The 12,117-nt window shown below is 36.3% G+C and overlaps 1 protein-coding gene across 1 annotated transcript; it reads right to left on the reverse strand.

Annotated features, from left to right (window-relative positions):
- Positions 1-4,632: 4,632 nt before the first annotated feature.
- LOC145800962 (disease resistance protein RGA2-like) lies at positions 4,633-7,432 on the reverse strand. The gene is made up of 2 exons (XM_082890869.1): positions 5,031-7,432; positions 4,633-4,931 (listed from the first exon to the last, which is right to left on the reverse strand). Exon 1 carries the CDS (start codon positions 7,316-7,318, stop codon positions 5,072-5,074), a length of 2,247 nt encoding a protein of 748 aa, XP_082746995.1. The 5' UTR covers positions 7,319-7,432; the 3' UTR covers positions 4,633-4,931; positions 5,031-5,071.
- Between the last annotated feature and the right edge of the window lie 4,685 nt (positions 7,433-12,117).

The raw sequence follows: 12,117 nt of genomic DNA on the forward strand, positions 1-12,117 counted from the left end.
GGCGTTGGCCCACTCTTAATACCCCCGCTATCCAGCAAGATTGGCCAATGATCCGAAGTTGGACGTTGCAATCGCCATTGAACTGCCTGAAAGAAATGCCCCTCCCAATCCCCTGTGACCAGAAACCTATCAATTCGAGACACTGCTCCACCCCCAGACCAAGTGAAACCACCACCCTGAAGCGGAAAATCTACCAATTCTATCTCATCAATGAATGAAGAAAAATGCCGCATTGGACCCCTCCCTGAGGAAGCCCCCAACTTCTCCTCCAGACACCGAACCATATTGAAATCCCCACCCACACACCACAGAACCCCCCACCAATAAGCAATACTCTGTAGCTCCTCCCAAAAACTTGGCCTCTCTACTCCACGAACTGGGCTATAAACCCCTGTGAAAGCCCATCTGAAATCATCTTCTACACACCGAAAGAGGCAAGACAACGAAAAATCCCCCAGTTCTACATCCTCCTTTACCACCACTCATTGATCCCAACACAAAAGAACACCCCCAGCTGCCCCTAGTGCAGGAAGGAAGTCCCAGTCCACAAATTGGCCACCCCAAAGATCCCAAACTGTTGCCCCCTCAATACAGTCCATCTTAGTTTCCTGAAGGCACACCACATTTGCCTTTGCACTTCTAAGGATGGATTTCACCAAAACCCTCTTCCCCTTGTCATTCAGTCCTTGCACATTCCAAGACAAAATTTTTAACCGCATGATAACAACAATGGCTAACCGCGCCTTTTTCTGGTACCCCGCACTCCACCTCCCTTAGTTCGATCATAATTAATAGTACATTCCAACCTACATAATTCCCTGGCACTCTTGACATTATGGCTAGCAGACTCCATCCCTTGCTGAAGAGGAGCATCACCTCTCCATGATTCCTCTATTGCCAAAAATAGTCTCAATGCTACCTCTTTATGGCCCTCAAAGGAGGCTCCCAATAATTGGCTTACCTCATTAATTCCAGACAAAACCCAAGCAAAAACCTCCTTTGGCAACGGTATATCATCTTCTGACCCAACAGTATCTCTCTCAAGATCAAGCTCATAGTTCGCACCATTCTCCACAGCCACCTCATCGGAACTTGCCTCAGGCCTGACCACCATGGCCAACCCATCTGTCATATCAGCCCATTGACTTGCTTCACCTTCATACTACTGCGGTCGCAATTCCGAAAGGCCAGCTATACTAGGCCACTGCTCCGTCGCCTCATCAATGTACTGCTCCACCCCCTCTAAATCTGAAGGAGCATCGTCAACGACACCAGACGACGGCTGTGGACCAGTTGGCAACCTCCCGATATTGCCCATCGAGTCGCGCAACACCAGCAAAGACCCATCATCTGGTCTAGGGCCAAACCCACCCTTCAGCGTGGAGAAGACCCGACTGATAACTGGATTCGCTTGGGCTTCCACTAATTGAACCCCTCCATCCCTCCTTGGGCTCAAAATGACAGCTTGAGATGGCCCACTTCAATGAACCCCTTGTTGTTTGGCCCACTTCAATTTGGGCATTCCCACATTTCTCTTAGCTTGGGCCTTAGCAAAGCCCAAACGTCCCCCCTATTTTCCCCTATTAAAATCCTGACCCAGGCCCATATGGGTTGGACCAAACAAATTACCCCGTCCATCCATATCCCCATTCGCCGCCCCAAATCTTTGCAGATAATCGTTGACCCCCAATTTCCGCCATTTCCTTCGATCTGATTGCAGCACTTCTCGCCCATCCTTATTCGTTCCACCTCCTCCACCGCCTACCATCTCCGGCGCCGTTGGTTCCACCAATGGTCCCTTCTCCACCCATACAGGTAAAGAAAACTGCCACAAACCCCATCGGATGACCACGCGTGTCAGTGTGCCGTGAGAACTTATGATTCGTAGTCGAACATAACCCAAATCCACTGATGACTCATCCGCTTCCACATAACCACCACACCAATCACCAATGACACGGTAAACATCTTCCCCGCGAAGGTGGATGGGCACCCCCATCACCCAAATCCAAACACTCTTCGCCGTCAAGGTTGTAGCTTTTGAGGTGCAGAGTGTTAGAGGTAACCACCATTCCAACACTAGATCCCTCCCATCAGTAATCCATAGCCGGCACAGCAACACCTCTGCCTCACGTCGGTTTGGCAAAACAAATAGGAACACCTGGCCTCCTAACGGACGCACCTCCACCTTCCCCAATGTCTTCCACCATCGATTTACCTAATCGGACACAGCGGCAAAACTCATCCCCTTGCCACCCATCTCCCCCACTCCACCAACAAGTGACCTGTCCAACAGACGGAACCATTCCACCTCTGTTGCACCCCGTACTTCCTTAACCCCTTCAGTCACTCCCCACATAGTTGATTGCGATGGACCAAGTCTGGACCCTTCCTTACCCTGCATTGGACCACCATTATGCAGCCCAAAACCTTCAAGGACCAGGGCCACTCCTTCCCACCCATCCCCAAAATCCGACATAGGAATGAAGATTTGCTCTCGCCTCTTCCCTGCCGTCACCACTATTTGAAAAGACGAACCACCACTTTCCTTGCCACGAACCCATACAGCCACAGTGTGACTACCCCTGGTGAGACGACCCAAAAACTGCAAGTTACCTGGGTCTTGCGAGGCCAACCGCATTCACGCCACCATCCAACGTACATCATGACCATACACCACCACAGCCCGACGAAGCCCAAGTCCCCTCTCCACAATCGACACACCAAAGCGTCCAGGCGACTCCACCAAAACCTTCTCAAACTCAAAAGATCAACCGCCAAGGAACAAAATCCGCCGTCGTGGGCCACGTCTGTTCAATGCCGGAAACATCAAGACTCATATTCCTCATAACTAAGTCAAATATGGATATTCACCCTGGTATCCACTTCTTTATCACAGAGAGAGGACTATAATTTTTGTTCAATAATAACTTAGAAATGGTTGATGAAACATCATTTGCAACTAACACATATTAAAATATGATCTGAAAATGAATGAAAAGATAACCTTAAATATTGGGGCAAAATGAGGAACTTTTCAAGCCTAATTCCAAAATGCTAAAATTCATCAAAATGTGTGAAAATCAAATATGAAAAATGTAGATACATCAGGCACAACTTATTAGAAACTACAGAAAACAGTACAAAATTATAAAATATATCACTATGCAATCAAAATTTAGGTAATAAATTAAGTTTCATAACAGAAATCCAAGTCCATGGAAATAAAATATGTCATAGGAAACACAAATGCAGAGGACTTACAAAATGAGGTAATGATCCAAGGAGTTTCCTTTTTTACCCTTTTCTTCCTCTGAGGATAGGCGGTGACAAACTTGTCTTAATTCTTTAACATTGCCACCACTTGGTTTGTCTGGTGAGTCATACTGTTGACCCTTATCGTGTGATTGCTTTCAAGAAGAGAGATTAGTCTATGAAGGTCACTGGCTGCTTGTTCCTACAAAATGGAGTCTTGAGGGTCATGGAGGAGATGGAGTTTTGAGGAGAGCTACTCCCGGATTGGACACATAGCATTCATTCATCACATTTGAAATCTCACTACCTTTTGATCAAACAGCTGAGGGTTAATGTAGAATAACCACTTCCATTTCTTGGGGGATACACTATAGATGCTTGGGCCAGGTGGCTATCATAGGACACTTGCACTTTTAAGAGCTAACCTAACATTCCACTAACCAATTGTGGAGAATCAGCCGGCTGCTCCTAACAATCAGGAGGTTCCCGTAGCTATATATATATATATATAAATACAACGCTTAATTAGTACACATTAATGTGTGTTTGGGAGGGATCATATTGGGTACACACCTAACCTTTGGCATAGTGCACAAAGTGGTGGTCGCAAGAATTGAACCCATAACCTCGAGGTTATTAGGCCAAGTCTTAACCACTGAACCAATGGTCATCTGTAGCTATATAAAGCCATTAAAAAATGGAAAAAAGGATACCTAACTCAAATAAAATATTTAGCAAGCCACCCATGTCAAAATTTAGCGTAGTTTAGTTCAAGGCATCCATGACAAACAATAGCCGTGTCGAATTTAGTTGTAGGTTTGGCTAAAGTAAGATTTGGTGTAAAGTACAGAGGTGCAAAGTGAAATTTTCCCTGACCCAATATTTTGTTTTTCCCTCAGAATCTCTTAAACGAATGAATTTCATATATCCAAAATTATATCAATTAAAAAATAAATTTTCTGAGAGTTGTGTTTAGAAGCTTTTTACCTTGTCAAAGGTTTTATCTCAAATAGTGTTTGCGAGGTATGTAATAATGAAATGGAGCTCCTGAATATACATTGCTTGCTGGATTGTTATTTTGCCTCTTTAGTTTTGGAAAATTTCTAAAGAATAGAGGAGCGGTGTGTGACTTGGACCCATTAAATGTTTGAATCTCACTCCATATGAGAGAGTTATATCTGATTATGTGATTAGATTCTGTGCATATAGAAGACCTGTTTGTTGTGGTTTGGGCTATTTGGAAACACAGAAATGTAGTAAAATTTGGTGGGCGTGATGTGGCAGAATTTGCTGTTAACTACATTTCAAAGCCGGGTCTAATATTAGTTACAACAGGCTAATATGTAAAACATTAGTTAAACTAAGGAGGCAGAGATGGGACAATTCAAAGCCATCAGGACCATTTACTAAAAAACAGTAGATATATAACAACAATAATGAGAAACACAATGTTTAGAACAGTAGTCCACAACAACATTACATAGATAACATACCCAACAAAACAACATTAATAGCAGAATCCTAACTGCAGCTAAGTTCAAGAGCTTCTGATGGAGATAACAACTCCTTCCTCCCCCCCTTTAGATACAAGCCATTCATCGGTTGGTTTTCCATCGAACGCCCGTCACTTCACACTTCACGGTTCTCTTACTGATATGAAATTTCCATTGCATGCACTAAGACAATGTCAAGAAGCCCATCAGGAGAAGGAGTTAATGCTAGACACAACAAAATATATATAAGCAATACTTTTGGGTACAAAGAAATTGATTCACCTGGGAGAGCCACAAACTCATAAAATCTTGTACCCTTCAATTTATTGAAGTCTCCTAAGGCATGTAAAGTCCTCCCACCCTGCCAAGTCAAGATTCGGACAATTGCTAATCTCAAGATTCGTCAACTTGGCCAGGTTCTTCATGGTACTTGGCAGAGAGGTCAAATTGGGACAAGCTGCAATAGTCACTGTTTTGAGTTTGACGAGGAGTTGCATTCCTTCAGGCAAAGATTTAAGGTTTCCACATCCTGTAATCTGAAAGGATCGGAGAGAGGTCAAGCGTTGGATTTGTCTCTCTGGCAAGCAACTTTGTTGTGTGGTCAAGTACAAATGCCTAAGACTGATTAAGTTCCCTATGTTTTTGGGTAACTTTCGAATTTTCACACAACACCTGAATCTCAAAGTTTGCAAATTGTACAGTTTGCAAACGGCGTTAGGGAGTGTCTCGATATTTGCATTCCCACTGATGTCAAAATATCTCAAATGCTTCAAATTACCAATGGAATGTGGCAACACCTGAAAACATGAGTTACTCAAATCAAACACATACAGATACTTGAACTTTGAGATGCATCTGTTAACAAAGCCTTTGTCACCAGCTCCCAGTCCTTGAAATGGAAAGAAAACAGTCCTCAGATTCTCTAGTTCGAACAATGACTTTGTGACTTCTTCCGCTGAACAATCAAAATCATGAAATGATACATGCTTAACCTTATCAGAAATCGGCCCAAAACGATAATTTGTTGTAATTAAGCATTCTTCATTTTCCATATATACTGCAAGATCATGGATGATCTCAGGCATTCTACACGTGTTTGATAGATTGCCATGTTGTTCTTCAGTCTTTTCTAAGAAAAATATGGAACATAACTGATTCAAATAATCAGTGCCAGTATCTTCCAACTCACCAGTTAGGCCAGATGATTGAATGAGCCCCTGTGCCATCCACAACTGGATCAATTTATCAATTTCAATTTCATAGTTTTTTGGAAAAATTGAACAATATATGAAGCAGCGTTTCAACTCAGTTGGTTGTGTGTCGTAGCTTGATCTTAACACGACCAAAATGTCATGTTTCTTTTGTGCCAATTCCCATAGTTGTTTCTCTTTTAATTCTAACCATTTACTTTCATTAGTCTCCATAAACAAATTGCTGCCTAAAGTCTTTGCTGCACGAGGATATCCGTGGCACTTTTTCACAATTTCCTTTGCAATTTCTGCGAGCTTCGCATTCGCATGTTCTTCCCCCAATTTTTGACGACAACCTGCCCACTTCCAAAGCAATTCAAGGCAATCCTTATCTGAAAGACTCTCTAAATTGTATGTGGGAACCGTGCCCACAACTAAAGCGACCCACATGTTACGTGTAGTCACTATGATCTTACTTCCCACGGTACCACCACATCTCAATAAGTCATACAACTTACACCAATCTTGATGATCACAATCACATAAATTGTCCAAGACAAGTAAAAATTTCGTATTATGCAATTTTTCTTGAAGGAGATTCTTTAACTGATTTGAATTGAGGTCAGCACAAGGGGGGGAATCAGTTATGCGCTGAACAATTTTTTGCATCACATCTTTAACATCAAAACTTTGTGCTACCTTCACCCAAATCCTCAACTGAAAATACTTGGCGACAATTTCATGATTGTACAGCAATTTGACGAGAGCTATCTTACCAATACCCGCAATGCCAACAATGGGGAGGGCAAACATGTTCTCATCATTGTCAACACTTGGGGCCATTACAAGTTGTAACAATGTAACTCTATCATTGACCCTTCCAACAAATTCCGACTCATTTACATTGGAGGAGATTGATGTGCTGGTCGCGTTATGTCGTGACGTTGTGACAATGGGATGAAACTTATTCCTATCATCCGCGATCTCGTCTAATTTCTTCCTGATATTTTCGATTCTACTACCCATTTTAAATTTAAATGGGAAATCGAATGAAAAGAATTTGCTTACCACTTGACGTTGTAAATCTTCGTAGTGCAATTCATCGAGCAGGTTATCTGCATCATAAAAAGCAGTTTGGAGTCTGTCAAACCATACCCCCATCGCAATTGAGTAATTGTTATGCGCCTGATTCTGAGGAAAACCGCCATGGCCGTACAATATCTCCGCATCTAAGAGCACAGCCTTGATGGTGGACAAGGTGCCTTCGAGTGTGTTCAGCTCCTGCTCAACACCCCATGCCTTGCCAACTTCCCTGATTGCACCGGGCCCTATCTTGCCCAGAATTTTACTTGCTAAGTTGAAAAGAATTGTTTCTACCATGTTCTTATCTCTTGATGACCAACAAGAAGTTGAAGAACAAAGAAAATTAAGCAATAGTTTTAGCTGAGAAATAACTCGAGTCAACCTAGGAACAATCTGTCAGATAATATTTATTTTATTTAGGGTCTCTATTTACACATCACTAATATTCATTGTAAAAGACACATACACACACAAATAATAATTTTTAAGGTTTAAAAAAATCTTATTTTACACCTTGCATTTTCATTATTAATCCTATATTAACACACTACTAACTATTTGAGTACACACTATTGCATACCAAAAACTCTTTATCTTCACCACTACAAACAACAAAAATCCCACAATTTTTAGAATAGTGGCCATCTTCATCAATCTTGATCTCCATTGCCGGCGGAAGTTCATTAGACCTTCATTTTTGCCCGTGTTGATATTCATAATTAGTGTTGAACTTTCGTCGTATTTGATCTTATCATCTCGTCATTTCAGATCGTCGACAGAGTGTTTCATTCTACCTTCCGCTTCGCCAATGTTGTTCTTCATTTTCAGTGTTAAGCTCTCGTTTCTCCTCATCGTTTCAAATTGCCATTCTCACCCTTGATTCACACCTTTCATTCCCACAATCAATTTCAACATTGCTACATTGGGTGGGTATTAAATTTTGTAAAAAAACTAACAAATTTATCAAATTAGTCATGTTCAAGAATACAAAGTTGAACAAACTTAATGTGTTCAAAAATTTATATCTGAACAACAAATAAAAGTTTAATTTATTTTAACCGAACTAACTTAAAATGTTCATTTTTTTTATTTTATATATGAACATTTAATATTTGATCAATCTTAATAATTTGAACAAAATTGTGTTGTTCAAATATGAGTAATCAAATATTGTATAAAAGTTCAACTCTGTTATTCCGAATACGACAAACAAACTCATCTTCCCAACATACGAATAAGATAAATAAAAAATCAAAAAGTTAAGTCATAAACTAACATTTCAATGTTTGTATCGGAGCCAACCATCTCAATATCATCCATGGTATGCAAATCTTTAAAACTAATTTATTTCAATATTCTTAAACCCTAAATCTTCAAAGGCAATACCGTTTTGAGTTAAAAAAATAAGTATAATAGATAAAAGAATGAAGTGAGCTAATTGATAATGAATTATATCATAAATGTATGCTAATGGTAAAGATGATGAAGAAATACAATATTTATATGTTAAAACCCTAAATCCAATAAGGATGATAGTGTGTGAAGAGTATTTTGTGTTTTTAAATATGAAATTTTTGAATAGATAGAATACATTCCATGATGTCCTTAATGGTCATTTCATTGAAGGATATTATTGGAATATAAATTTAATCTATTAACGGTGTGTACTGAGAGTATTAGTGGTGTGTAAATAGAATCACCATTTTATTTAATAAGGGTAAATTATACTAATACCTTTCAAGTTTATGTTTAATATAGATTTCCACTCACATTAAAAAAATTACATTGACCCCCTATCAGTATTTGTTCATGTCATTTCAAGGGAAATAACAATCATCTTATTTGGTTTAACTCACTGCTTAGAAAATTGAGTTTTTTTTTTTATTTTCTGTATTTTTTTTAATTTTTATTGTATTTTTTTAATATTTTACGCAAATTTTTTATTTTTTAAATACACCTAATCTAAATATATTTAAAAAATTATAATATTTTGTGATATTTTAGTACAAATAAATATAAAATATATAAAAATTCAATAAATTATCATATTGTGTTATATTCAATGAATTTTTTAAAAATTTTTTGTACAAGTTATATATTTTTTAAGTATATTTGGATTAAATGGATCTAAAAAGTAAAAAAAAAAATAATAATTAAAATATTTTTAAAAATTATTAAAAAATATAAACATACAAATTAAAAACTCAAAAATTTATTTTTGAAAATTCCATGAGGGTGTGGAGTACATTTTTGTTGATGTTATTTTTGTATAAATGTATCTATATGTATTGTATTTTTATACTTTCAAGTTTGATTGGGTGGTTGGTTAGATTTTACGTGAATGGTGTTGTTTGATAATACTGTAATAAATGCAAGTGAATGGATAAGAAAGAAAAATGATGGTTGAAATAAAAATGAAAATTCTATTCATGTATAAAAAAATTATACAAAAAATATCATAAAAATGATCTGGTAGTGATATTGTTGTAAATAAAATTATTTTTATGGGTGTTTTGTTTTAAAGTGAAAGCTCACCATTAAACTATATCATTATGTTTGAAAATTCTGTATAAAATTTATATTTGTATATTATCACTCAATAATAATATGTTAAGGTAGAATTTAATGATGTAAGATTGTAGAGTATAGTAATTATGATAAAAATAAGAAATGGTAAGAAAAGTGGCAAAATGGTCATTTAGAAAATTTTAGGGTAGAACATCAGTAATTTTGTTTTGTTCTTAACGTACACTTAACAGAAAGAGGTAATTTGTAATGAGATTATAAATCTCAGGGAAGTGAATGTAATTTTCAAAATGTGAGGGGAGAAACTCCATTAAACATAAACCTCAAGAGGTGTAAGTATAATTTACCTTATTAATAAATTATCAAATCAATTAACCGTTCATGTTAAATATATATTTACATTAATAATTCAGATAATTTTATTGTTAAATACAAGAGTAGTTAGAAATTTTATTTTTTTTATTAAATAATAAATTATGACTTTTAATTTTCAGAATCACAGAAAATAATTCATATTTTAGGAGCTTTTCCCAAATTAAGGCAAAATAGCAAGCTATTTCCCAAACTAGGCCTAGTTTGGACGGAATTCCCAAACTAAGCTAAAACGTGGTTGTGAACCACGCTTTCACCGTTTTTGTGGCCCTCCCGCGAAAAATTTGTAAAATCGTAAAAGCGTGATTACAAACCACACTTTTAATTAAGAAAGCGTGATTACAAACCACGCATTTAAGGAAATTTGATTTAACCACGCTTTTAAGTAAATTTTTTTTTTTTTTTCCAGAAAATGTGTTTGTGAACCACGCTTTTACTGTGCTTTTAAATAATATTTTTTCGTCTTCAGAAAACGTGGTTCACAACCACGCTTTCACTCACCAAGGAAAGCGTGGATGACAACCACGCTTTTAACCGAATACAATTTTTAAGGAAAGCATGACCACTCACTATTGATTATTATTATTATTATTATTATTATTATTATTCAATCCACATTCTATAATTCGCTCAATCATCTTGTAGATCTCTCTATATAAATTATTCATATAAAATATCGTATTGATAAACAATCTTAGCTACCAAATTTTATTATTTTAATATTTAAAAATAAATTATATAATTTGGAAATTATGTTTCGTATCCATTATTTTTTTAAAAAAATGATAAAATTATATGTACGATTATCAAATCAATTTGATATTTACATAAATAATTTATACATTACATTTTTAAAAAATAAACAGCATGCATTAACTAAAGAGTAGTGAATTGTGTAAAAAATGTAAATTAAATATTTGCTTAATTTACCTGATATTTTTTAAATTGTTATTTAAATATAAAATTTTAAATAAATTTTTATTTTGTTATATAATTCCAATATGATTTGAAAAAGATCAATGATGGACAAAAATAAAAACAACAAATAAAAAATTTAAAAATAAAAATTAAAAAAGAAGAAGAAAATAATGACCTTGAGATACGCACCCTCCCAGAGAACATTTTGCGCAGTTTCGAAAAGATTTTGTCAGGGCTTTTCCCAAACTAAGCCCCTATACGAATTTATTTCCCAAACTAAGCCTACTTTTGCAGAATTTTCGAAACTAAATATTTGTTGCCACAAAATATTTAAATAAAACTTCACATAGCATATATAAAGTATCTAATTTGCTAATTACTACTAAGAACAGGAAAACAAAATAAAAGTATGACTATAACACTTATAACAATTTAGAACGCCGTAGCTAGTTCAAACATAAGTATTCCAGAAAAATAATTTGTGGAAACACTCAACATAACACAGAGCATAAAATAAAGCGACGAGTACAATACTTAACAGTTACATAGACAAATATTAGACAAACATTTCACAAACTCATTGTCGAAAGAGTTATTTTAACACACACAACATATAATTATGGATAACCTAATATAATTCAGTAGACAGATAAACGCCTAATCCTCAAGTTACAATTCGGCCATGGGTGGGCCTAGGCAACTCTCAACACAACTCAGGCTGAGCTTAGATAACCTCTTAACCTACCTGGACCCACTTGTAAGGACCAATCCAATTTTAATATTACATTTGAGACCCTTTTCTAGATTTTGGAACTTAAAGTGGTGTTAAGGTAAGATTGAACCAAAAGCTCCAAATTCGATTTTATATTATTATTATTTTTTAGTAGTATTCACTCTTTTGCTCTTTTCTCTCTGTCTACACTTTAAATTTTTCTCTTTCTACACTTTGAATCTTGATATGAGGCCAGAACTTGTTTGAAAGCTTACTTTCGGAGATTTAATTTAGATATAAATTAACCAATAATTACCACTATTTAATTACCATTTACTTTTGGGGATTTCATTTCCACAATTTAATTACCAATAATTACCTATAATTCAAACCGTAATTGTCTCTACTATTTAAGGATGAAATTAGACATTTGGTAATGAATTACTATCCTGTCAAGACCAAAATTTTATTTTAAAAAAGGTATACCATTTGGCATGAAATTATTTGGTTCTTAAAAATACATTTATTACTGGCATGAAATTTTTACATTACAGTGCATACTAAATAT

Source organism: Camellia sinensis, chromosome 10, assembly GCF_055761805.1.
Source record: "Camellia sinensis isolate YWXY chromosome 10, ASM5576180v1, whole genome shotgun sequence".
In the NCBI taxonomy this organism is placed as follows: Eukaryota; Viridiplantae; Streptophyta; class Magnoliopsida; order Ericales; family Theaceae; genus Camellia; species Camellia sinensis.

Bases quoted from the DNA above. Each gene is read 5' to 3' on its own strand.
- LOC145800962 (XM_082890869.1), bottom strand. From the start codon at position 7,318: ATGGTAGAAACAATTCTTTTCAACTTAGCAAGTAAAATTCTGGGCAAG.